This window comes from Uranotaenia lowii, chromosome 2 (assembly GCF_029784155.1).
Source record: "Uranotaenia lowii strain MFRU-FL chromosome 2, ASM2978415v1, whole genome shotgun sequence".
Taxonomy (NCBI): domain Eukaryota; kingdom Metazoa; phylum Arthropoda; class Insecta; order Diptera; family Culicidae; genus Uranotaenia; species Uranotaenia lowii.
Window position 1 is genome coordinate 162,617,521 of NC_073692.1, and position 24,672 is coordinate 162,642,192.

A 24,672-nucleotide genomic window follows, 5' to 3' on the forward strand; every position below is an offset into this window, starting at 1 on the left:
TTTTGGAAAAATTTAGCAACTCGACGTCTTTGACATTTTCTGACAGCTTGTAACTCCAAGTTTCTATGCTCCAAAAATTAGAACGATACTTGAACCCGTTGATGAACTAGAAGCATTTTCGTGGGAGTAAAAAAATTGCGATTTTTCTGAAGTTAGGGGAGACTTGATCCCCTATTGAAGGAGGCTTGATCTTTTATTCAGGAAGCCTAATCCTTGTATAAAAATCAAACAAAACCCCAAGATAGAATGTTAATTGACTATTTTGGTCATGTTTGTTCTCATTTCACAATTTATAGCAGACATAAGAAGAAAATTTTATAACTTTGTCTCAACGCTAACAACATTGCATACTTAAAGGCGCTATTTTATATAATTAAGAGAAAATCAATTATTTTTGCTCTTTTCTTCAGACAATTGTTCGATAAATATTAGTTTTTGGATAAATATTAGTAATTTCGTAATCAGCAATCATAACGATCAATTCAGAAGAAGAATATGCCGTTTGGAAGGGGGATCAATTGTACCCAACTCTAGGGGATCAATTGTACCCATAATCAACATTTTAGAAAACTTTTTCTGAAAAAAGTTGAGAGTTTTCCATTACTTTGAAAATATGGCATTATGAAATTCATTTTACGCTCGAACGATTGATACATTGGAACAAATATTTTTTTCATAATTTTCCCATGTAGGGAACATTTTAAAGTGATGAAAAAAGATCTTCAAGTTACATTTTGTGAATTTTTTCAAACAAAGTTCAATTACTCAAACAATTATTTTGTTAAAAATTTTTAAACTACAAACATTGTTATTTTGCTCATTTTGGCACATTTTTCTAGAACATTTGATCTTTGTAAGACATTCCAGTTTCGAGATATAGCTAAGGAATCAAGTATCCCCAGGGATCAAGTATCCTCATTCTCCCCTATAGGTTAAGATTCAGCTCTAGAATGCATAACAGAATATCCGTGCTGCGAACAAAGGAACGCCGAATTCAAATAACAAATAAATATATTGTTTTTATTACAATGAATAGATGAAGTAAATCTAAAAGGGGGCTTTCATCATATTACAGCATCTATTTAAGACACTATATGATGCTCGTGAATTGAAACTTATTTTAAATTGTAAATTGTATACTTCAATTTGCAAGTCAATCAACCTTTTGTATTGGAACTCAAAACTTGACATACAAAAACCCTACCTCGTCTTTAGAATGTGTTTTCATTAGGAAGTGCCAAATTTTAACTTCGAAACGAATTCATCGAATACTAATTTTATACATCAACAAGTTGGATGCCATGTTACTGGCGTTTATCTCTCACAATGGTCATCAGATTAAGCAAAAAAAAATCTAAAATCAGATATCCTCTACTTTATTCCTAAAAATTTGGTTTCAAAAAAATCGTTTATGTCATTACAAATGTTATGCTGATATGAAATATTCTCAAATATACCAAATTCAGTCTCAACTTTATTTCGTTATTCTTGTGATTCTACATAAGGCCACAAAATTACTTTAAAATTTAAAACTAAATTTTGATGGGCAATATTAACTGAATTTGTATTTGCTTTGTGCTTTCAATATTTACAACAAAACTTTGAATTCCATATTTCATTTTTATCAGTTTTTTATTGATGATTAATGATTGTTGTACCTCTAGTTTCGATTTTTCGATCACTCGCGCTTATGAAATGAAATTAAACCATCAAGTATCGAATAAATTCTCCTAAGCTCAAAATGGATTTCACATTTCAAATTTAAATTTAATTTTTTTTTTTTCAAATTCAAAATATAACAGCGGAATTTTTCAATCAACCCTTCTATTGAAAATGTAGAAAAGAATTGTAAATAAAGATAAATAATGAAAAACTATTATTTTTTTTTCCTAACAATAATTCAAGATTAAATTTTAACCTGATCGGGCTTTTATTTTAGAATTCTGATTTTTTAACCTGTGTTTTGGAAATATTTCAAATTTGAAAACTAGACTGCTTAAATACTTTTGAAGCAAATTTCTAGTTCGTAATATGGAACATCATTTTGAAAAATTTATCAATGACTTACTGAATATAGAATTGATTTGAAACTTTTTTTGTAATTTGTTTTGAAAATTCTGTGTAATTTTTTTCAATCAAATTTATAATTTTTTCAATTTGTGTGGTGATCATTAGTAATAAAATGATATTTCCATATTTATTGTGTATTTATTTTATTGTTTTTATTTTTAGCTAAATTTGAATTTCGAACCCCTCCCATGGACGGTTCCTTCGCACGGGCCTGAGCTATGCGTAAGGTATTTCAAACAACAAAACATATTTTACTCAAAAATATGGTTGCCTGTTGTTCATTTATACCACGGATTTAGTAGTTTTACTATGCTTTTTTTGTGTTTTTTTTTTCATAAAAAGACACCACAAGCACAATCACCGTGAAATCTTGCGTTAATATACTCAAAATTCAGTGCAAAGTTTAATTTGTGTCTTAGAAAATCTAAGAAAAAGCAAATTGACAAAAGGTTCGAAAAACAGCTACCTTGGAAAATTCGTCAAAAATTCTGTGTTCCGTATTATGGCAATCTGAAAATAGAAAAATGCGCCAGATTACGTCAACTTTCCATTTTGTTTTATAAATTTACCTGGTGTGACTTAAACAATTTTAACGGTTCATTGATTTAAAAGTACCTACGGTTGTACATCACTTTTATACATTTTTGTGGTCATGATCTTAAAAAAATTAAAAAAAATATATCCTTACATGCAACGTATAGCTTTTTACTTCAGCTTTCTTTGAAACTAAGTAAATTTTTTTTGAGCATTCCGTAGTTTTTTTTTCCGAAGTATGTTTTCTGCGGATTTGTTTTTCTTAGGCATTGAGTATCGGAAAACTGAAGTGCTGTAGCTGAATATTGGCTGAAAAACATATTTGAGTTACATTACGAGGGTTCCAAAACTATAAACTTTGTAGAAATCTGTTGAAAAATAAGAGAGATATATTGGTTTTAGTCTGTAGTGTCGAATTGACACTCCAAGTTCTGTCCTGCCGTTCTAAGCAAGATTGTCCCATGTGGAAAAACATGCGAACGAGAAAAACGCGATTGAAATAACTTCTATATTTCCAATTTTTCTCTCAAACTAAAAATTCACCGACAGTTTTTTCGTAGTGAACAGTTCAAGTTAATCATTTTACAATGTTTTCTGCCAAAAAATTACATTTCCTACAAAAAAAAACAGCAAATTCGAGCCAAAATTGCTCCGTGTGACACTTTTGCGTAGAATCAAAACGCATGCCGATGCTAGTTCTACGAAAAACTGTCACACGGCTACAATTTTTCTATCATTTTAAAAGCTTGCGTAGTTTATTTTTTTCCCAAAAACTCATGCTAAACCGTAATTTGAGAAATACGTTCCTCTTTGTTTATAAAAATGTATAGTTGAGTATGGATCTTGTAAGTAGTGCCTACCGAAAAGTGTTTAGTGAAAATTTCTCTAAATAAAGGCTTCTCAACGCTTCTCGCTCCTACTCTGCCCTCTATTTTAGTGTTCTTTTCAGTGAATAACTTTAAATTCAACAGTTTGAACTCATCTTATACAATTTTTTGATAAAATTTGCATTTTTCATAGAATTTTCTCTAGTGTGACATTCTTGCGTAGAACTATCAACATAGAGACAACCACATTCGGCATTATGACTACCACGTTGTGTAGTAAATAAATCAATTGTAGAGAAAGCACGATAGTGGATTGAATATTTTCATTCATTTTTTTAATAGAATTATCTGATTGGTTCTCAATCAAGTTTTTACTTGACATGCGTGTTTGTTTCGTGACGATAATTGACTTGATACGATATCCTGAGACACGACTGGATCAATTTCCTTATCGTTAAAACAGTTAATTTGTGGAAATGGACACGTTCAAAGTAGTTCTCTTCCTAACCAATTCATTCGGATACACTTTCATCACATTTGATGGACATTGTTACAAGAAGTGTAGATTTTTTAAACTTAAAGCTTTTGTTCATGTACTGAAAATAGGGATAATGAACACAGCTTACCTGCACTTCGTATTTTACTACTTGGCGTTACGTGAAAGCTTCTATGAACATAAAATAGAGTCTTACTCATTGGTAATAGTTTGCCAGATGTTTTTCCTAGGAACGTTTTGTATAAGCCTGAACGGGATCATGAATGCCTCTCATATGACCGAACTTTTCAACAGAGTAGAGGGTATCAGAAAAATATTTTTGGAAGTAGGAATCAACTCCACAGAGGATGGGTTTCAGAAGAAATTGAGATTTATAATTGCATCGGCATTCGGTTATGCCATTTTTGGAGGAGTTTATCAACTTATAATTTCAACTCATCATTCGGTTTTTGACTACCTGGTTATATTTGTGTTTACCGTCTTGGCTTTTTTCTTCAACACCTACAATGTGCTTTTCTACAGTCAAGTGCGTACCCTAAGCATCGCTATTGTAAAAATAGCTAAGGCATTGCCTTTGCATCGGGATGATGTTTTCATGTTTCGGAAGCTTACAAAACTTTTCTTCTCTTCAATGGCCATGGTGCAGTTGATGATCAAGAGTTTCTCGATGCCTCTGGTGTATTTTATGGTGCAAACATTCCTCTGGAGTGCGATACAATTGTTTAATATTTTCAAACAGTTTACCGGTGCGAAAAATAAACCCTCTCTAGGGCTCCTGATGGAAATTGTTACATTTTTCGTATGGATTAGCCCTTTGCTGGCATCTTTTTTCACATTGTCCTACAATATCGGAGAGGTCACGAAAAAGGTACGTAAATCACTATTTTTTTTTAACTAAACAGATTAGATAAATAGTGAATTTTAAATGCTTTGCCCAACGTTATTTCCGCTGATTGATGAATACTCACTTATTATATGCTTATACAAGACGAATGTACACCAGATTTAAACTCACTGTCATTTTGCAAGTCTCTCAGTCGATCGTCATAACACCTGAGACCGAACCATGGAGGGAAAGTTCTTTCTAACCTATTTATATCTATGCATTCTAGGAGTTTACATGATGGATAAGTTCCAATCTCATAGAATAGTGCGGTGGATTTATTTGTTATATTCTTATCTCTTATCAGTGGCATGGTTCATACAAATCGTTCTGGACGCACGAAATGGGAAAAATATTGCAGCAACGGCCAACAGAGGTGGAAATATAACGGTCCTGGGCATGGAAATAGTCATTACTTGTCAGGCTTTGATGACCGTCATTTGCCTAAAAACCTATTACGTGATTTATTGGAAGTGTCACACTGAAATCCATGCCATTTTGAGCAAACTGTGCAGTGACTTCAGGATCAAAGTTGTTGAAATTCAAATTTTATCTTGGATTGGCGTTTTACTGACAGTTATTCCAAAAGTGATGATTTTATTCCCATACTACAGTATACTTTTGAACAATGATCTGGAAGCATTAATGTACCTTCTCTTTGGCATGGTTGACATCGTTACGATCAATCTGATTCAAATCGAATGCGCAATAGTTGTCGGCATTCTCGGAGAGCTTTTCGGACATCTTCAAAACTCCACTTTATCAGAAAATGACCACTTTAGCTGCAGCATCAAGCTTCTGGAAGTGCTCGACAAAGTCAACCATTTCTATGGATTTGTTTTCCTGCTTGTTTGCGTTCAGGAAATGTCCTGGACAATAGTTTTTGGCTACAAGCACATCCTATTTTCCCACGAGATGCATTCGTTCACCGTACTCTGGATGAAGGTTATAAACTTTCTCGTTTGGTCCGGTCCATTTTGGGTTACACTCAGTATGATTTTTGTCTGCGAAAGAACCATTTCAAAGGTAAGTGGCTTGCATTAAAAAAAAATCACATTTTTTGCTAATGATAATGCTATGCTAATGCTATGCTAATGCTATGCTAATGCTATGCTAATGCTATGCTAATGCTATGCTAATGCTATGCTAATGCTATGCTAATGCTATGCTAATGCTATGCTAATGCTATGCTAATGCTATGCTAATGCTATGCTAATGCTATGCTAATGCTATGCTAATGCTATGCTAATGCTATGCTAATGCTATGCTAATGCTATGCTAATGCTATGCTAATGCAATGCTAATGCTATGCTAATGCTATGCTAATGCTATGCTAATGCTATGCTAATGCTATGCTAATGCTACGCTAATGCTATGCTAATGCTATGCTAATGCTATGCTAATGCTATGCTAATGCTATGCTAATGCTATGCTAATGCTATGCTAATGCTATGCTAATGCTATGCTAATGCTATGCTAATGCTATGCTAATGCTATGCTAATGCTATGCTAATGCTATGCTAATGCTATGCTAATGCTATGCTAATGCTATGCTAATGCTATGCTAATGCTATGCTAATGCTATGCTAATGCTATGCTAATGCTATGCTAATGCTATGCTAATGCTATGCTAATGCTATGCTAATGCTATGCTAATGCTATGCTAATGCTATGCTAATGCTATGCTAATGCTATGCTAATGCTATGCTAATGCTATGCTAATGCTATGCTAATGCTATGCTAATGCTATGCTAATGCTATGCTAATGCTATGCTAATGCTATGCTAATGCTATGCTAATGCTATGCTAATGCTATGCTAATGCTATGCTAATGCTATGCTAATGCTATGCTAATGCTATGCTAATGCTATGCTAATGCTATGCTAATGCTATGCTAATGCTATGCTAATGCTATGCTAATGCTATGCTAATGCTATGCTAATGCTATGCTAATGCTATGCTAATGCTATGCTAATGCTATGCTAATGCTATGCTAATGCTATGCTAATGCTATGCTAATGCTATGTTAATGCTATGCTAATGCTCTGCTAATGCTATGCTAATGCTATGCTAATGCTATGCTAATGCTATGCTAATGCTATGCTAATGCTATGCTAATGCTATGCTAATGCTATGCTAATGCTATGCTAATGCTATGCTAATGCTATGCTAATGCTATGCTAATGCTATGCTAATGCTATGCTAATGCTATGCTAATGCTATGCTAATGCTATGCTAATGCTATGCTAATGCTATGCTAATGCTATGCTAATGCTATGCTAATGCTACGCTAATGCTATGCTAATGCTAGATAATGTTATTCAAAATTTTACAACAACTTGACAATTTGACTTCTAATTTCTAACGGTCGCCATGAAAATTGAAAAATTCACCATAACACGTAGAGGATAGCCTTGAAGTCTTCCCAAGCAACCAAAAGTCACAAATTTACTTGAATGAAGACATTGAAAGTTACATATTGGCTGACAAAGAGAATCAACTGCCCAATTCCCTTTAGTGAACTTTATGTACTCATTAATGAACTTGAAAGTTGCAAAAGTGATTAATATGTACGTTGTATGTGACTTGTTTTGCCCAATTCCCATTAGTGAACTATATGTGCTCATTAACGAACTTGAAAGCTGCAAAAGTGATCTATACGTACGTTATACGGGACTTAAGTCACATAAAGGGCACAAAAGTGCTCAATACGGGATTTGGTAAGTCACATAAAGGGCACAAAAGTGCTCAAACGGGATTTGATAAGTCACAAAAAGTGCATTGATGTGCTTTCAAAATCATATCACCTCTTCGAGTTTTAGTTTGAGTTAGAACAACAACTAGGCGTGGTCTCGTGGTAACGTGTTCGATTCTCACCACGAAGGTCGGAGTTCAATCCCCAAGCCGGGCAAGTTTTTTTTCAATAAGTAATTTTGTACTTGAGTGACCATTCTGATGCGATATATGTAGGAAATGTAGGAAAGAAGCAATTGAGCAATTTGTCGAGTTTGAAATCCGGCGCGTGGCATCATGGCGGCACCGGTACAGAACACAGTAAATAATCAAGAGAAGGTGATATGAACCGAAGCCAACGGTTCAGTTGAGATAGAGAGAAATTTTTTTGCTCATTTTGCGATTTTTCGGAAGCTGAATTAAGAGGCCGCTGGAAGCTGAATAGAAGATCATTAAGACTTCTTTGGAACTTGAAAGTATCAATAAGAACTTAAATTTTTAGCTGCATAGAACGTACTTCATATCAATGATGCGGCTGAGTAAGCGTTTTTGTACCTGTTTTATGGGACTTTTGGTTGCTTGGGTTCTAAGCCAGCGGGCATGAGATCGAATCCCGGAAACGGCATATAAGGTACACTTTCTGTAGGTTGGTGATTTCAGTATTTGTAAGATGCTAGTCATCTTGTTCTCATGTACGCTTAAAGTTAAGAAAAAATAGAAACTATTCGAGGAAACATCAAGTTTCATTGAGATTCTGTATAAGTTTGTGTTCGTTTAAAAAAAAATGTTATGCTAATGATAATGCTGAGCTAACACTATGCTAATGATCATCCAGTGAAAATACTTTGGACATGGAACAAGAAGAATAAAAGTCATGACAAGAACCGCATCCAGAAAGAGTTTTGAAAGCAAGTAAATTTGCATTTCAAATTCTGTTTTTACCATCGCTACTTAAATAATTGCAGAGTGATAAAGGTGCATTTGCAATATCAATTAATCCATTCAGTTCGTGATCCAAGAGAAATAATTTACAGCTGTCCAGAAAGAGAAGACCACCGCACCGTACACATCAACAATCTACGATCTCTTGGTATCATACGTTATGAATTTTGCCAAGGAATTAAAAGTATTGTTCAAAGTTATGATAATTTTTCATGGTTGTTTAGAAACTATTCCAAAACGAACCAATACTTATTCTACATTTATTCAAATTTGATATCATCAGCCTGTTTCTTTCATTTCGTTTGGAATACATCGTCCAGTGGGTTGTTTGCAGTGATCGAGAATCAATCGCGATTGATAACCGTCTACAGTTCTCAAATTGCTTTAATTTACCAAAGTTCATTGTCCATGTGGTTTGTTCGAACATATTTCATGTGCAAGAGTACTGAACTTAACAAGCTAAGGTTGAGATTAGAAAACTTTAGTAGACTTTTTCCTCTCGAAATGAGTGGATTAAAACGGAAAAGTATTATCAGTGTGATTGGAGTTATGATGCCAAAGCTGTTTCTAGTGATTCCATACTATCTGGAGACCATGAAAGAAAACTTGTACGGACTCATATTTTTGCTAGAGATATTTCTCAATTCGCTAACCGTTGTCATCTGTATGATAGATTGCACAATCTTGATAAACATTTTGGGTGATCTCTTTATTTTGACACGATCAACGGCAGTGAATTCAACTCATTACTATGACTATGCGATCTACCTGCTGGAAACGGTAGACATCATCAACGAGATCTACAGCCCCGTCTTTCTGGTGATTTGTATTCAGCAGATTCCCTGGATAACGGTGACCCTGTACAAGCACTGGGTATTGGCCGAGGAAATGGTTCAGTTCAATAATGTGATCACGATTACGTGGAGCCGATTTGTTACATGTGTTTCGATTTTAGTGACAATCGATTTTTTCGTGTCTTGTAGTCGAACTATACAAAAGGTTAGACAATTTTTTTACTACATTCTCCAAAATTTGGTTTAAGATTAGCAATTTTCTAGAAAAAGTCAAACTATTTAGTACACAGGGTGTATCGTATCAGTGTATTTCTGAGAAGTCATTCTAAGGAGGAACTTATAAAATGGTTACTTTGAAAAGAGTGTACATTGTACAATAAATGACTCATCTCCACATGTTTTTTTTTATTGATTACCCAGGTGGTAAATCCCGGTTTACGGATTGTATTCCAAGGCACGGCGAGTCACCGTGTTCACCTAGTTTGCTACTCTGGGTCTATGAGTACAATTGGAAGACTCATGATATACTCCGTGTATAATACCTCTTACTCCCTAAACTCCCCCTGGGGCCACAGACCTGATTCCCACCTTGAACTGTTTAATACACTACGCTTCAAAAGTGGAGGTCTAAGGCAATACTCATTAACAAGACCACTTTCAGCAAAACCTTTCATCCTTACGACTCGACGCCTGAACTCTTCTCTAACGACTTGAGAACCGATATCTCCTTGCAGTGACTCGAGATTGCCACATAAACCTCTCCTCTTCACGACTCAAGACCTGATCTCTCCTCTAACGACTCGAGATCCGACCCCTCCTCGCATCGACTCGAGGTTGGGGCATATAGTCTAAGTTACTGGCCCTAAATCCAGAACTGCTGGCAGATCATCGATGCTGCAGAAGCAGTTCAAGTAGAAAGAAGAAGAAAAAAACTCGAGGTTGACCTCTCCACCGCACGATTCAAGGTCCGATCTCTCCTCTACCGATTCAAGATCTGACCTCTCCTCGTAATGACTCGAGGTGACATTCCATACCCCTCCTTTTGTTGATTAGAGGCCTGATCTCTCCTCTTACGACTCGAGACCCGACCTCTTATCTCCAGGATTCGAGGTTTGTCACCTTTGTGTCCGTCGTGTACCGATCGAGAGCAGCTTATCCTAGACTCGCGCCTGGCACAGCACACACGCGGGACTTAACGTAACTACTCGGATGATTCCCGACGAAGTCGTCAACGACTCGAATGACTCGCCCGGCGTCAAGAGCAACTCTCCCCGTGGGTATTCCCCGATCGTGGAATAACCCTTCCAAACGATATCCACTGTGAAGAAGGTCAAGTCTTATCCCCGCAGCTTCAGTCGTTGGAAACCGCACTACTCGGATACTCCCCGAAGGTAGAGCATCCTTCACAGATACGCGGCGCACCCATGGCATCCGCTACGCAGAAGACGTTGCCTCAGTTTTGTAAATTTAAACCGAGGGGTCGGACGCACACTACTCGACATCCCCCGTCGATGGGGTCAGCCTACTCTGACCGTTGTCCGGTTTTCTTTATCCCTTTAGCTGGCAAACCCTAGGATTGTACCCCTAGACGTGTGCCAGATCGGGAGCAGCTTGTCCTAGACTCGCACCTGTCACGGCACACATTCGGGACTTTGAACGCTACGACTCGGATGTTTCCCGACAGTGACGACATCCTACACCGACTCGAGAGGCTCGCCGGGCATCGAGAACCTCTCTACCCGTGGGTATCCCCCAACAGTGGTTAACCCTCTTCCTGCGAACTCCGCTACGAAGAAGTAATAGTCTTATTCACATTGTTTCCCCCTTAGGAAGCGGCACTACTCGGATACCTTCCGGCAGTGGGTATCCTACAATCGATCGCGGCGCACCCATGACCTCCGCTACGCAGAAGATGATGCCTTATCTTTGTAGCTTCGATCAAGGGACCGGACGCACACTACTCAGATGCTCCCCGTCGATGGAGTCATCCAATACCGTTCGCGGACTGACATTGACTCCAGCTCCTCTGCAGGCCAGTCATGATCTGGGTGAACCCGGATTTGTACACACATTTTCTGCTGTCGTGTCTGGCCTACAGGCGGCAAGTATGTGGGTGCGTACCGCCGCAAACCTCGGACCGGCAAACACCACATGTTCGGGTGCTCGTCACCTCTTCGTCACCACAATCGAGCAATATGGCGAAGCCACATGTCCGAACCGGTAGTGGTACTTCATGAAGCATCCATGACCAGTGAGGATTTGCGTCATATGGAAGTCCATTTCACCGTGTCTTCTTCCGATCCAGCTCCCGATGTGGGGAACCAGATGATGGTTCCATCTTCCTCTTGCTGAGCTGTCCCATAGCTACTGCTTGCTAGATGGGCATCGAGTCCTCGTTGGCGAGATCTCGTACGTTGGGCGTGTCTTTATTTTCGTAGCAATAGACACCCTCCTCTAGCAAAACCGAGATGGGAATGACGTTCTCCACTACGCAGGCGTCTTCGGACGACATTCTCCGGTATCCACTGATAACCCTGCTTCGCACTTCCGCTAGTTCTTCAGAAGTTCTTCCGCTGGTAACCAGGTCGTCTACGTACACATCTCTCTTCAGAATCACCGCGCCTAATGGGAAATCCACTTTTTCGTCGTCTGCCAGTTGTTGTAGGGTTCTGGTTGCCAGGAATGCTGCACTATATGTGCCGTAGGTGACCGTTTTCGGCTCAAACGTGCTGACAGGCCCGTCCGGTGAACTTCGCCAAAGAATCCGCTAGAAAGGAGTGTCTCGTTCTTCGACCAGGATTTGACGGTACATTTTTTGGATGTCAGCGATGAGCAAAACGGGATTGATTCTGGTTCTCAGGATGATGGAACGAAGGTCGTCTTGGATGACTGTCCCGACCATAAGCACGTCGTTTAGCGATTTGCCGGATCCTGACTTGCACAAAGCATCGAAGACGACTCGCACCTTGGTAGTCGAGCTATCTTCACGGATCACCGCATGATGAGGAAGGTAATACTGCTGGGTAGGTGGAGTAGAAGTGTCTACTCGTTGCATGTGTCCTAAGGTGACGTATTCGTTGAACGTTCTGCGAAAAGTGCTTCTCGCAGGCTGCTTCTTCCACCGACTTACAGGGAGCTGAATCTGCCTCTTCGATGATCCAGAATCGTTGCATGAGACGATAAATATCTGCGACGGTTCCAAGGTTTGCAATAACGGAGCTCGTAGTAGATGAGTTGGTAACTTTCCCCGAAACATCCCATCCCAGAACAGAATTCACAAGTACAGGCAGTGAATCTCCAAAAGGAATTCTGCCAGACGGTTTGAAGAGATCGAAAAATAATTCTGCGCCAAGGACGATGTCGATAGGGTTGGTTTGTTAAAAGTTAGGATCTGCGAGCTGAATTCCTTTCGAAAGGATCCAATTAGAAATGTCTAAGGAGGCGGATGGCAAACTGCGAGTGAGTTTTGGCAGTACGAGGAGCTCTACGATGATCGAAAATCCGGTAACTCGAGAGTGTATGGTGGTGCGACTGACCAATTCCGGAGATGGACAGGTGAATTTTGGTGCGACGAACTTTGAGTTTTGGCGCAAATGACTCGGTTATGAAGTTACATTCGCTACCCGAGTCGAGCAGCGCTCTGGCGAAGTGACTATTGCCTATATAATCATCCGTCAGTTTGATCACGGCCGTCGCTAGAAGCACCTTTTTAGCGTGACCCTTCTTGAGAAGTTTCCCGACTGCTGCAGACAATGATGACACTTCTTAGCTGGTAGGGTTAGAATCTCTGGACGTATTCCCCTCCGCTCTCGGCTTGCTGGATTCACCCTGGCTGGTACCTGTGCAGCATAGTTGACTATGGTGGCGCCCTCGGCATTTTTGACAGCAGTTCTTGGATTTACAATGCCTGGATTGATGTCCCTTCCGCAGGCAGTTCCAACAGAGTTATTGACGGCGTACAAGTTTATCCTTGTCTTCGATGGTCATCTTGGAGAACGTCTGGCATAGATAAAGTGGATGGTGTTCAGAGCAGGCGAAGCATTTGCGTGGTGAAAATTGAGTGGCTCCATTGCTGATGATTGCTGATTGATGAACCGGTTTTTTTAGGTACCGAAGACGAGGAAGTATCCAGTTGCACGTTGCTCACACTCTGTAAAACGGTGACCCTCCGCTGAAGAATGCTGAACAGATCTGGGAAGGTAGTCGACGAAACTTCTTCCCAATCCCTTCGTTAATAATTCGAATCGTTCCACCATAGAATAAAAATCACTTGCAGATTCCTTTTTCAACGGAGCAAACTCAAAAAGGGAGTTAACATAGGCTTGCTTCAAAAGTGGAGGGTTTTGGAAGTGGTCTATCAGCAAGTTCCAGGCAACTGGGTAATAATTGGCGCTAATCGCAATCGTTTGTACCAGCTTCAACGCATCCCCCACTAATGACGAACGTGAATAGTAAAATTTTTGAATATTGGACAATTGCATTGGACGAATGCACCAACGAAATGAATTAATCATGAAAATTCAACCAATTTTCGAGAGCGCCAGTAAAAACAGGAAGTTTCACATCTGAGAGCCGAATTTGCGAAGAAGTAGTGAAATGCGCACTGGAGTGACAAGATTGGGAGCTCTGAGGCGATGGAATTTAAATAACGGACAGCAAGAAACCCTTCACACGGTAGTAGTCCGTCTCGCTTCGAGTTTGGCTCGCGTTTTACCGAAGTCCACCAACACCACGGCCAGGTTCTCCAGCCGATCAGGAACTTCATCAGCTGCTGAACGCTGCTAAGTCTCTGCAGGTTACATTGACTTCCTTATCGCAAGATTGATGTGGCCAAACTTGCCAGTATCTTCCTCTTACTATTGCGCAATGCCGAGGAGTTCGACATCATCCGTGTGAGCCACCCCTAGGTGCTTAATTGCGCGTTTGGACACGATATCACGCGGTCCAACTGCAATGGTACCTGTGTGGGGTGAGATCAGTTTAGTGATCAGTGGCATCTTGGTTTTGTGGCGGGCTAGACGCAAACACTTGGAGTGCATCCAGCTTTCCACTGCCTGGATACCTACTGTAGCAAGTAGCTCTACCTCCGCTGTACAGGAGCCTCTAGCCAAGAGGACTACATCATTCGCAAATCATACGAGTTCAGCTCCCGATGGGAGGCTCATTGGTAGAAGCTCGTCGTACGTGATGTTCCACAGCACCCCTGTGGCACACCCGCCAAAACCTCTTGTGTTCGAAACCCGATCACATCCTGTAGTTGGCGCTTTTGGAAATTAGTGTTCTGTTGTTACGTTCTCCTTGACATGCCAAACATAATTATACATCGGAGGCGGAACGTTTTTAACTATCCCTCAGGAATCCCCTGTGCTGCTGATCTACGAAAAATTCCAGTAGAACTTAAACTTAATTGGACTGGCATCGAATTCATGTGGTGTGGTGGTTACTGAGTGTTTTGAAGTCGTATCTCTTAAAAAAAACCTTATGCTGCCAATCAGTATATGACATACTTGTCATTGACGACTTCAGTAGAAACAATTTCCGGCTCTATCCAAGAAGGATGACAAACTGGGGTATCTTCCAAGTAACTCATGACTCAAATACCGCCTACATAGTTCCTACTACACTGATACGGTCACGGTCACGATAACATGATTCATGTAAAGTCATCAGGCCGGCTTCATGGAGAGACGGTCTACGACGGACCAGATCTTCACACTGCAGCTTGTTCTACAAAGAAGGATTGCAATTGATGACCATAACGTCCAAGACGTAAAAAGAATGGCCTGTGAGCCAAACCGACTTGGCCTGCCTATCCCCCAATAGAAATCATGAAAATAGGCGACGAGCTGTAGGGATTTGAAGAATTTGTCCATCTTGGATCACTGGTAACACCAGCCAAAAAGACTCAAAATACCCTCGCACGAACCCTGTAGGCTTCACGAGATGCACTAAACGTAGTTCAAGAATTACCAGCCTTCACACGGAGTATGCATGCGATGAGTGCTAAGAACCAGCTCTTACGACGTGAAGAAGAAGGTAGTGAGACTGCAGCCTCGGCGAAGCTCTTCACACTTCGAATAAAGAAGGAAGGAATGTCCTCAAAAGCAAACAAAAAAAACAAAACCTTTCCTGTTCGGCTTCTGGCACGACGCAAGAATAGGAATAACAAACTTAAAACGCGTTTGGAGGCAGAATCAACAGTATGAATAGATGCGTTTCCAGATCGGCTGCCTATTGAAAGTCTAGCTGAAAGGGAGCAACAACAGCAATAACAAACTAAAAGCAGGCTTGCTAGAAAAAGCAACAATAACAATAATGACTATGATTTTTTTTAGATTCACACGACTGGGGATGAGTTATTGGCAAACGAAAAGGAACCCATTTGAGGGACAGTCGGTTGAGTTTGGCGGACCGAAAGACTTCACAGTCAGTTTCACACCTCATAACATTGACAGATCTCAACCCTGTCTAGGATACTGTGGATCTCTTCTAGGCGTGTTCCCCATTGACTCAAGTTGGCCGTTCTTATGGAGAACTCTTTTTCATGCAATTCTCGACATCATTGGTTGTGCCTCATTGGAGCCGTTTAGGACCGATTAAGCACCATTTTCAATAACTTCAACGATTTTTTTTTCACCTCTAGATGGTCCAAAACTTGGTTGTAATGACGTCAAAGAAATAAAACGTCTTTGATAGAATAGAAATTTAAGCGATTGGATATTAAAATCTGGATACTTTTGTATATTAAAATTCCTAAATATTTTTTTTAAATACATCAATTTTCTTTTAAACAAAAAATAGAGTAACCGATTCACATTTCTTAATTTTCTGTTAGTGCTTCACCAGGTAATTTACCAATCAACATGTCACGTATGACACATGTCAGTGTAAGGCGTCATACCAAAAGTAATGAGTCTCATTCGTCATAATGTATCATTCCCGTCCTAGTCATCCAAGATACTCCACTGGTACGTTCTTCCTGATTAAATTTTCTTGCAAATTGAATCGGAATGAACACATTACGGTTCATAATCGCCTCGGGTCGTGTATTCATGGCAACACCTTTCCAATATGACCGGACCACCTGACGGTTTCGGGTTTGCTGGGTCGTCGATAGGAGACCTGTGGCCATCGTAGTTTACACCGTGATCAACCTTGGAATGACCAGCTACAGCAATTATCTAGTAGCCCGATTCAATTATCAGGCGGCCTCGAAGGCCAACACTCTAATTCTAGCCTGGTGTGCCTTTTGGATGGCTTATTTGTATAACTACTGGTGTATTGCCAATTTGCGTCTTCGAAAGCAAGCCGTTCAAGTTTTGAATAGTGTAGTCGAACTTGTTTATTGTTTCGAAAGTATCCCTGAGAAGAAACTATATTTTCATAAATATTTCCTATTTTTCATATATTTTACTCACGTTGTGGCAATTCTAGCTTTCAGCCTAACATACTTTAAAATGCAAAACTGGTTGGCAATATTCAATACATTTGTTTATTCATTCGGAATGGTTTCTATCTGGATAAATACTGTTTTTATTAGCGTACTGGTAGTCATTCTTTGGGAACTATACGAGCAATTGAAAGTACTTTTCTTCAAAATTCGAATACAAACTTGCAATAAGAAGAACTTCGTCCAATTGGTTAAGCTTGATCATCGTATCACACTTGCATTTAAAAATGTGGTTGAAATTTATTCCAATACTTTTATCTGTATGCTAAATGGTACCATAGTATTTACGGCTGTGGTTATATATTTTATATTTACCACGACTTCCTATGGCGGAAATTCCAATTTGTTCACGACAAACACAGCTCATATTGTTGGGCTGAGCCTTTGGGTGCTTGGTAACTGTTCCTGTTATTGTTTATTGTGCCTCTCATGCCAATTCGGCAGCGATCAGGTACTATCTTACCTTTTGGTTTTGTCCAAGCGATGTAACGTTACCACATTTTAACCTACCTACATTTTCTCTCATTTTCCAACTTTAGGCAAATGAAACGGCCCTCTGTACCCGGCACTTTGATGACTACAGCATGAAGAACACCAAGATGGCGAAACAGATCAACAAGTTTTTGCTGAAAAATTTACACCAGAAGAAAAAATTTTCCGCCTACGGATTCTTCGATATCGACAACAGTGTGATCTATACGGTAAGTTTTTGGGTAACCGATTTAGCAAATGCAAAAGCTGTTTGCCTGATATTCTTGAATTCGAATTTTAACTTTAACATAATACCTACATCTTACCAAAGCAAGTTTTTGACTATTCTTTGCTGTATTTGATTCGATTGAACATAAAAATATAGCAGTTCAAGACAATGAAGTTACTCCTAAGTATTTGAACAGATTCCGAAAAAAATCACTTGCGTTTTCAGAGCAGGTTGTGTCAGGTAAAACTAGGTAACTCTAGCAAGAAAACTTATCTAAATCTGATGGTTTAGTGGTATTTACTGAAAATAGCTTACTATACGAATCGTTAATGAAAATCGCTGAATACAAATTTATTTCAAAACCACTCATGACATTTACTGTAGAAAGATTCAATTTGTTCGTATGCCATTTGGCCTACAAGCCGCTCCAGTGATTTTGCAGAAGCCTTTGAAATATGTGTGGAGTTTTAACACTTCAGAAGTTCCTCAGTTCCACCGTTCGATATTTCACCAGCGATAAGATGGTGATTGTTTTTCAAGTGGTACGTTGTCGTAGCTTGTAGCTACTGTACTTCGACGTACTCAAGCTCAATCCAATTTATAGTGATGGACAAAACTTAAAAACCACCTCTCACCAAAATTCATCCGTGCTCCAATACCTACAGAGTTTAAAATCAATGCTTTTATTTGTTAACGTTACAAAGAACATTATACAATTAGAAAGTGTTTAGGAAGTCCTGAAAAGGAATGATCTTATTACAGGATTTTTTTTTAACTACGCGACAAAACTACGCGACCGCCTCCAATTTTGCTTTGACGAACTTTCTTAATCGATCATTCTATATGGTTTAACCCTCTTGTTGATCATAAAATTCAACTGACAACCCTTTGCATACTGTTCGTGTGGTTCCGGAGATGCTTTGGGAAAAGGATAAACAGATTTCAAGAGTTCTTCTTTCTTCAGATGATTTATAACAAAAATGTTTAACTTTAAAATTCGAAAGGATTAACTAATGGTTCGAATCCAGTAAATTCGTAAATTGATTTAAGGATAATTTTTCAAACTAATAAAAAATACTACGTTTTCCTCGTCCAATCCAAAGCAACCAGAATTTCCCTTAAAAAGGGTGCATAGCTTAATCAGCTCTCGTTTCTGTCTGAAGAGAATGCTAATCAGCCCAAAATTTAAGTTCTTACGTAGACTTAAGTAGACAGTTCATTTCAATGGCTGAAGAGAATTCTATACAGCCTCTAAGGGAATATTTTGAACTTTTTACGGGGTAAAAAATCAATCCGGTTGGACGATCGCTCTGACAACCAGATGACAGATTGCTAGATTTCCGGTCTTTTACGGTCTATCTCATTGATATTTATGTTAAGTTTAAAGTTTAATTTAATTTAGTTTCATTTGAGAATGCGTATGGGCGACTGGGTGGTAAAGAGATTGTACATTTTGTTTTTTAAGGACTTTCAGTACACTTTTCGGAAAAGTTTATTCAAAAAAATCTTTTTGAATTTATTACACAAAAGAATGACTCAATATACATTGCCGGCTGCAAGAGATGGTCACCTCCTTAATTGTAGCTGTGAATGATGAAAAGAATGTCAAAATAAAAAAAAAACTACGATGGAAGTTTGGGAAATTCTTGTACATATTTATTTTAACCTTCGGCGAATTCCTTTACAATTAAAAGAACTGAAAATATAGGGCCCTATTACATAAGACGAGTCACGAATCATTTTACTCGAGTGAGCCATTTTGGTATTACAGTAGTCGAGTCGAGTCGAATTTCAGTCGAGTAGTTCGACTGAGTCGACTGCTTGAAGGTTCGTGACTCAGCTGTTTCACTCGACTACCGTAATACGACACTTCGCTAGACTCGACAGTGACTGGAGTCGAGTCGAGTTACTCGACTCGTCTTATGTAATAGGGCCCATAAACAAACAAACTGATTTGAACATAACACATACCAGGACTTAAAATTGATAGACGTATGACATGTTGCTTCCCAAGTAACAATTTTAGCTTTATTATGGTCAGCAAAATATCGTTTGGACTATCGCAATAATCTTCATAAAAAGCTAAAGCGCATTCTATAACATCACCTGGACTCTAATGAAGCCAAAATCAGGCTATTTGGCCCTACCCTAGAAACGTCATCAAGACATATAATTGTTGGTCATCAATGTTGGTCACCAAAGCTTTTAAAAAGCTGTTATTAAACACGTTAGAAATTTTTGTTTTTTCGGTTCTGTCAGTTCTCGGAGTTTTTTTTTTTTTTTCCAGCAACCATAATGGTTGATGAATGATGATTGCATTATTCAGATATGATCTGGTAAAATTAATAGCTGAAAAACCAATGTTTTAACCATATATTGAGCGTCTTTTCTACTGCCAGTCAAGATTTTAGGTAAAATGTATATGAAATAGTATCTTAAAATAAATGCGCCTCGTCAAATCTGATGGTCCATCATGATGGAATTGATGGAAAAAGGCCTGAAAAAATATTTTCCAATTCTTGCATTGTGAATCCATCAACATGGCGTCATTTTGTGCCCTTCGATTTTGCAACCAACATGGCGTGAGTCAATTCATAGTTTTATTATGGTTTAATGATGACCCCAAAAAAAAGCTACGATTTGACGTTTCTCTCGCAAGCCAACCAATTACACGCTAAGGTTGAGTTCCTCATTTCTGAGTTGTTAATCATTAGTACAGTAAATTAGGACAGACTTTTTGAATGAAAAGGGATTGGTTTTGAATGACCCGTGGAATAAATCATGAGTTGAAGTCAAATTTCGTTGTCTGACGCCATCTTTAAATCCAAGATGGCGGCTTCCGCTGAACTTTAAAATGGTGTAATTGACTTGAAATCGCATGAAACCCCAACAAAATGGGTATCGGGTGAAAGGGCTAAACGAGTAGAAGTTGAATTTCGCTATCAGACGCCATCTTGAAATCCAAGATGGCGGCATCCGCTCATTTTTCAATGCTTAATGTTGCCAAAAAGTCGCATTAAACCACCACTATACGGGTATTGGGTGAAAGGGCTAAACTTGAATTCGATTTTTTTCTTTCCGACGCCATCTTGAAATCCAAGATGGCAGCTTCCACTGAATTTAAAATACTGTTAATCAATGAAAATCGCTTGAACACAACTTTTTTCACGTAATACTACATTAAAACTACTATTTTAAGACAATTTAGATCATTTTAAATCACTTTTATTATTTTTTCATTATGTTTCTAATGCATTTAGCACTTTTCTTATTTTGTTTATAGTTTTTGTTTTTTTTTGCCATTTATGTAATTCTATTATTCCTATCATGCTATTATGTTTAAAATGTATTGGTCTTTTTCTAGCAAAAACAATAAGGTTATGTTGTTTCTGTTAACCGTCTGATTTAGGCACATGTGCCAAATTCGATGTTGCCAAAAACGAACGGGGTCTGTATTGTGGTGGTTTTTGTGGGATTTTCAGTCACTTACAGATTTTCAGAGAAACGCGAAAAGAGATATTTGACTTCTATCATTTAGCCTTAGCACCCGATACAATATATTTGGGAGTTTCATGCTATTTTCGTTCATTTACAGTATTTTTAAGTTCAGCTGAAGCCACCATCTTGGATTTCAAGATAGCGTCAGAATGCAAAAATAAAATTTTTATAGCTTATCCCAATTGACAAACACCCATATTTTGGAGGTTTCATGCGATATTCAATGATTTAGAGCATTTTTAAAGTTTATAGAAAACTGCCATCTTGGATTTCAAGATGGCGTAAGATAAGGCTGAAACACAATACAGCGTCGATCGTCGCGTCGCGTCAGCTGTCAACGCCGACGTTTAGTTCTAAAACGCTGACGCGACGCACACGACGATTTTGGGATCACAATACAGCGTCAAGAATCATAGCAACCAAAACGTTTGTTTTAATTTGTTGCTTTCGATCAGCAATGTAAAGTATTTTTCAAGGCAGAGATGGACTTCGTTTAATCATCTCTCAGCGGATTAGAAGCCAACTCATCAACTTCACAACTGCGGAATTGGCACCTCCCAGCCTAGGATCCTGCCAGTAGTGCCAGTAAGTCAATCCTCCAACCGGAAGTAGATCGACAGGCTGTACAGGGTAATTTCAAAATGCATATGATAGAGAAGGAATGCGTTTGATTGCCTCCCAGCGGAGAAGGATTCAATTCATTGCAACAAGTGTCGTTGGTTCGTTGGCGGTACTAGCAGCGCCTTCCAGCGCTGAAGCCTTAAATGTAGCCAGAAATGCTTCTCTGGTCAGCCACCAACCAATTCTCCCGCCGGTAGAGGATCCAATGAATGGCAATTAAAATGATTATGACCCAATACTTTCGAGTTTTCAATTTTTGCATAAATAAAACAAACATAAAGTAAATAAGAAAGTGTGATAATTTATTTTGAAATTTGTGTATCGATTTTATTACGATAATATTGATTTGTTTGTTAGTAAAAAAATGGAATGTAGAAATATTAACAAAATAAAATTCGTGCTGTTTTTTTTAGCTCCTCGTAAAGCACGATTTAATTTATTTTAAACGCACTGATTTTATTTGTATCGAGTTTTGATTTAACGAAGAACATTTTAGAATATTGATGAAAGTGTTTTCCTAAAAATAATCATTGACGCGCAACAATTTTGAATTTTTTCAAAAACATCGACGTTGGAGAACGCTGCTGTTTAGAACAAGTTTTGCGTTTTAGTACTATGCCTACGCTGACGCGACGCATAATTATGGGGGTTCATACGAAAAAATATATCCCCAAAATGAAATGTCAACGCGACGCTGACACGACGCGACGCACGACGGGCTATTGTGCGGTCGCCTTAAGGCTACATTCGGACGCCTAAAGGCTGAAACACAATACAGCGTCGATCGTCGCGTCGCGTCAGCTGTCAACGCCGTCGTTGAGTACTAAAACGCTGACGCGACACACCCTACGATTTTTGCATTACAATGCAGCTCGAAGACATAGCAACGGAAACGTTTGTTTTGATTTGTTGCTTCCGATAAGCAGTGTAAAGTTTGTTTTTGGAAGAATCGTTTGTTCGTTTCCTAGCGGATTAGAAGCCAAATCATACCAGTCAATACCGTTTTCGGTATTTTTGTGCGATGGAATCACAACTTCACCTCTGCGGAATGGGCATCTCCCAGCCCAGGATCCAGTCAGCAATTACCAATCCTCCAGCCGGAAGTGGATCGCCAGGCTGCACAATGCCTACAATAGGGTGGCCCAAAATTGTACTATGTCTGGGATGTTGGGGGCTCAAGCTTCAAATGATAGCTTAGGGTGTAAGAAACAATATTTTATATGGCGGCGACTCAGAAAAATGATGTTTAGAGGTCGCACTGGTTCGATTTTTGAAAAAAGCCCATTTTTCGAAATTTTATCCTAATAACATTTTCAGATCTTGAAAAAGTATTAAACATGTGTCTCTAATATTTTTTAAATTTTCTTTATAATGTAAGTTTTAAACTAAAAATTTATTGGGACTATTTTGGACTCTCAATTTGTATGTATGATTTTTTTTAATTACGCAATACTGTGAATTTTTGTAAAAAAAAATAATTAAAATTAACAAAAAAGTGTACTTTGGATTAAGATTTTTAATCAATTTTGAATTTAAAAGATGCGCGACGTTAAAATGTGCAACTTTGCAGAAGAAAGTGTACAGCTATGACTTGTCGTTTCAAAGTAATTCAAGTTTCACTGTGGAAAAAAGTCACAATTTTCAAATTTTTGCTAAGAATTATTCTATATTATGATGTTGTTGAGTTTCGAGCAATCTAAGAACCAAATAAACTTCTGATATCAAACTTTTTCATCCTTTTTTCGATCCTTCAATCAGCAGAAACAACCATGACTAGTTTCTAGATTTTTATTTTAAATTTTTTTAGTGGTTGTAGCCATAACACATTCACCAAACCGACACCCAAGTATGGGTAAGACGAGCTTCAATCAATAAAAAATCTAGAAACTTGGAATGGTTCTTTCTGGTGATTTAAGGATCGATAAAAGGATGAAAAAAATTTGATATCAGGAGTTCATTTGGTTCTTTGATTGCTCGAAACTCATCAACATCATAATATAGAGCAATTCTTAGCAAAAATTTGAAAATTGTGACTTTTTTCCACAGTGAAACTTGAATTACTTTAAAACGACAAGTCATAGCTGTACACTTTCTTCTGCAAAGTTGCACATTTTAACGTCGCGCATCTTTTAAATTCAAAATTGATTAAAAATCTTAATCCAAAGTACACTTTTTTGTTAATTTTAATTATTTTTTTTACAAAAATTCACAGTATTGCGTAATTAAAAAAATCATACATACAAATTGAGAGTCCAAAATAGTCCCAATAAATTTTTAGTTTAAAACTTACATTATAAAGAAAATTTAAAAAATATTAGAGACACATGTTTGATACTTTTTCAAGATCTGAAAATGTTATTAGGACAAAATTTCGAAAAAATGGGCTTTTTTCAAAAATCGAACCAGTGCGACCTCTAAACATCATTTTTCTGAGTCGCCGCCAAATAAAATATTGTTTCTTACACCCTAAGCTATCATTTGAAGCTTGAGCCCCCAACATCCCAGACATAGTACAATTTTGGGCCACCCTAGCCTACAATCACTCCAGAGTAATTTCAAAATTCATATGGTAGAGAAGAAATAAGCTTGATTGCCTCCCAGAGAAGAAGACGGTAGCTACGCCTGCAGAATGGACAGCTTCCAGCGTAGGAGCCTTCAATGGAGGATGATCACCCACCAACTCAATTCTTCCTCCGGTAGTGGACCGAAAATTCCCACAGTGTCAATAGTGATAGTGATTGTTTGTGGATAATAAATGTTAATTATGTTACAGAATAAATTTATAGAAATATAAAAATGTAAATAAAATACAATTCGTGATTTTTGTGCTTCCCGTAAATAACGAATTAATTTATTTTAAATGCACTGAATTTATTTCTATTAAGTTTTGATTTACCAATACACTTTTTATAATATTGTAGAGATATTAAATTGATGTCTGGCTGAAATTCAAACAAACACTGCCTAAAAATTATCATTGACGCGCTACCTTTTCCAAATTTTTCAAAAACAGAGCGTCGACGTTGGAGGACGCTGCTGTTTAGAACAAGTTTTGCATTTTAGTACAAGGTCTTCACTGACGCGACGCATCATTGTGGTGGCTCAAACGGAAAACTATATCCTC

The 24,672-nt window shown here is 38.2% G+C and overlaps 1 protein-coding gene across 1 annotated transcript in view; it reads left to right on the forward strand.

Moving 5' to 3' along the window:
- LOC129743455 (gustatory receptor 68a-like) overlaps positions 1-24,672 on the forward strand; it is a 90,701-nt gene that overhangs the window by 25,854 nt on the left and 40,175 nt on the right. The window contains exon 2 of the mRNA XM_055735491.1: positions 17,269-17,430. Coding sequence (XP_055591466.1) covers positions 17,314-17,430 — 117 coding nt within the window. The 5' untranslated portion in view covers positions 17,269-17,313. The remainder of the gene's footprint in view (positions 1-17,268; positions 17,431-24,672) is intronic.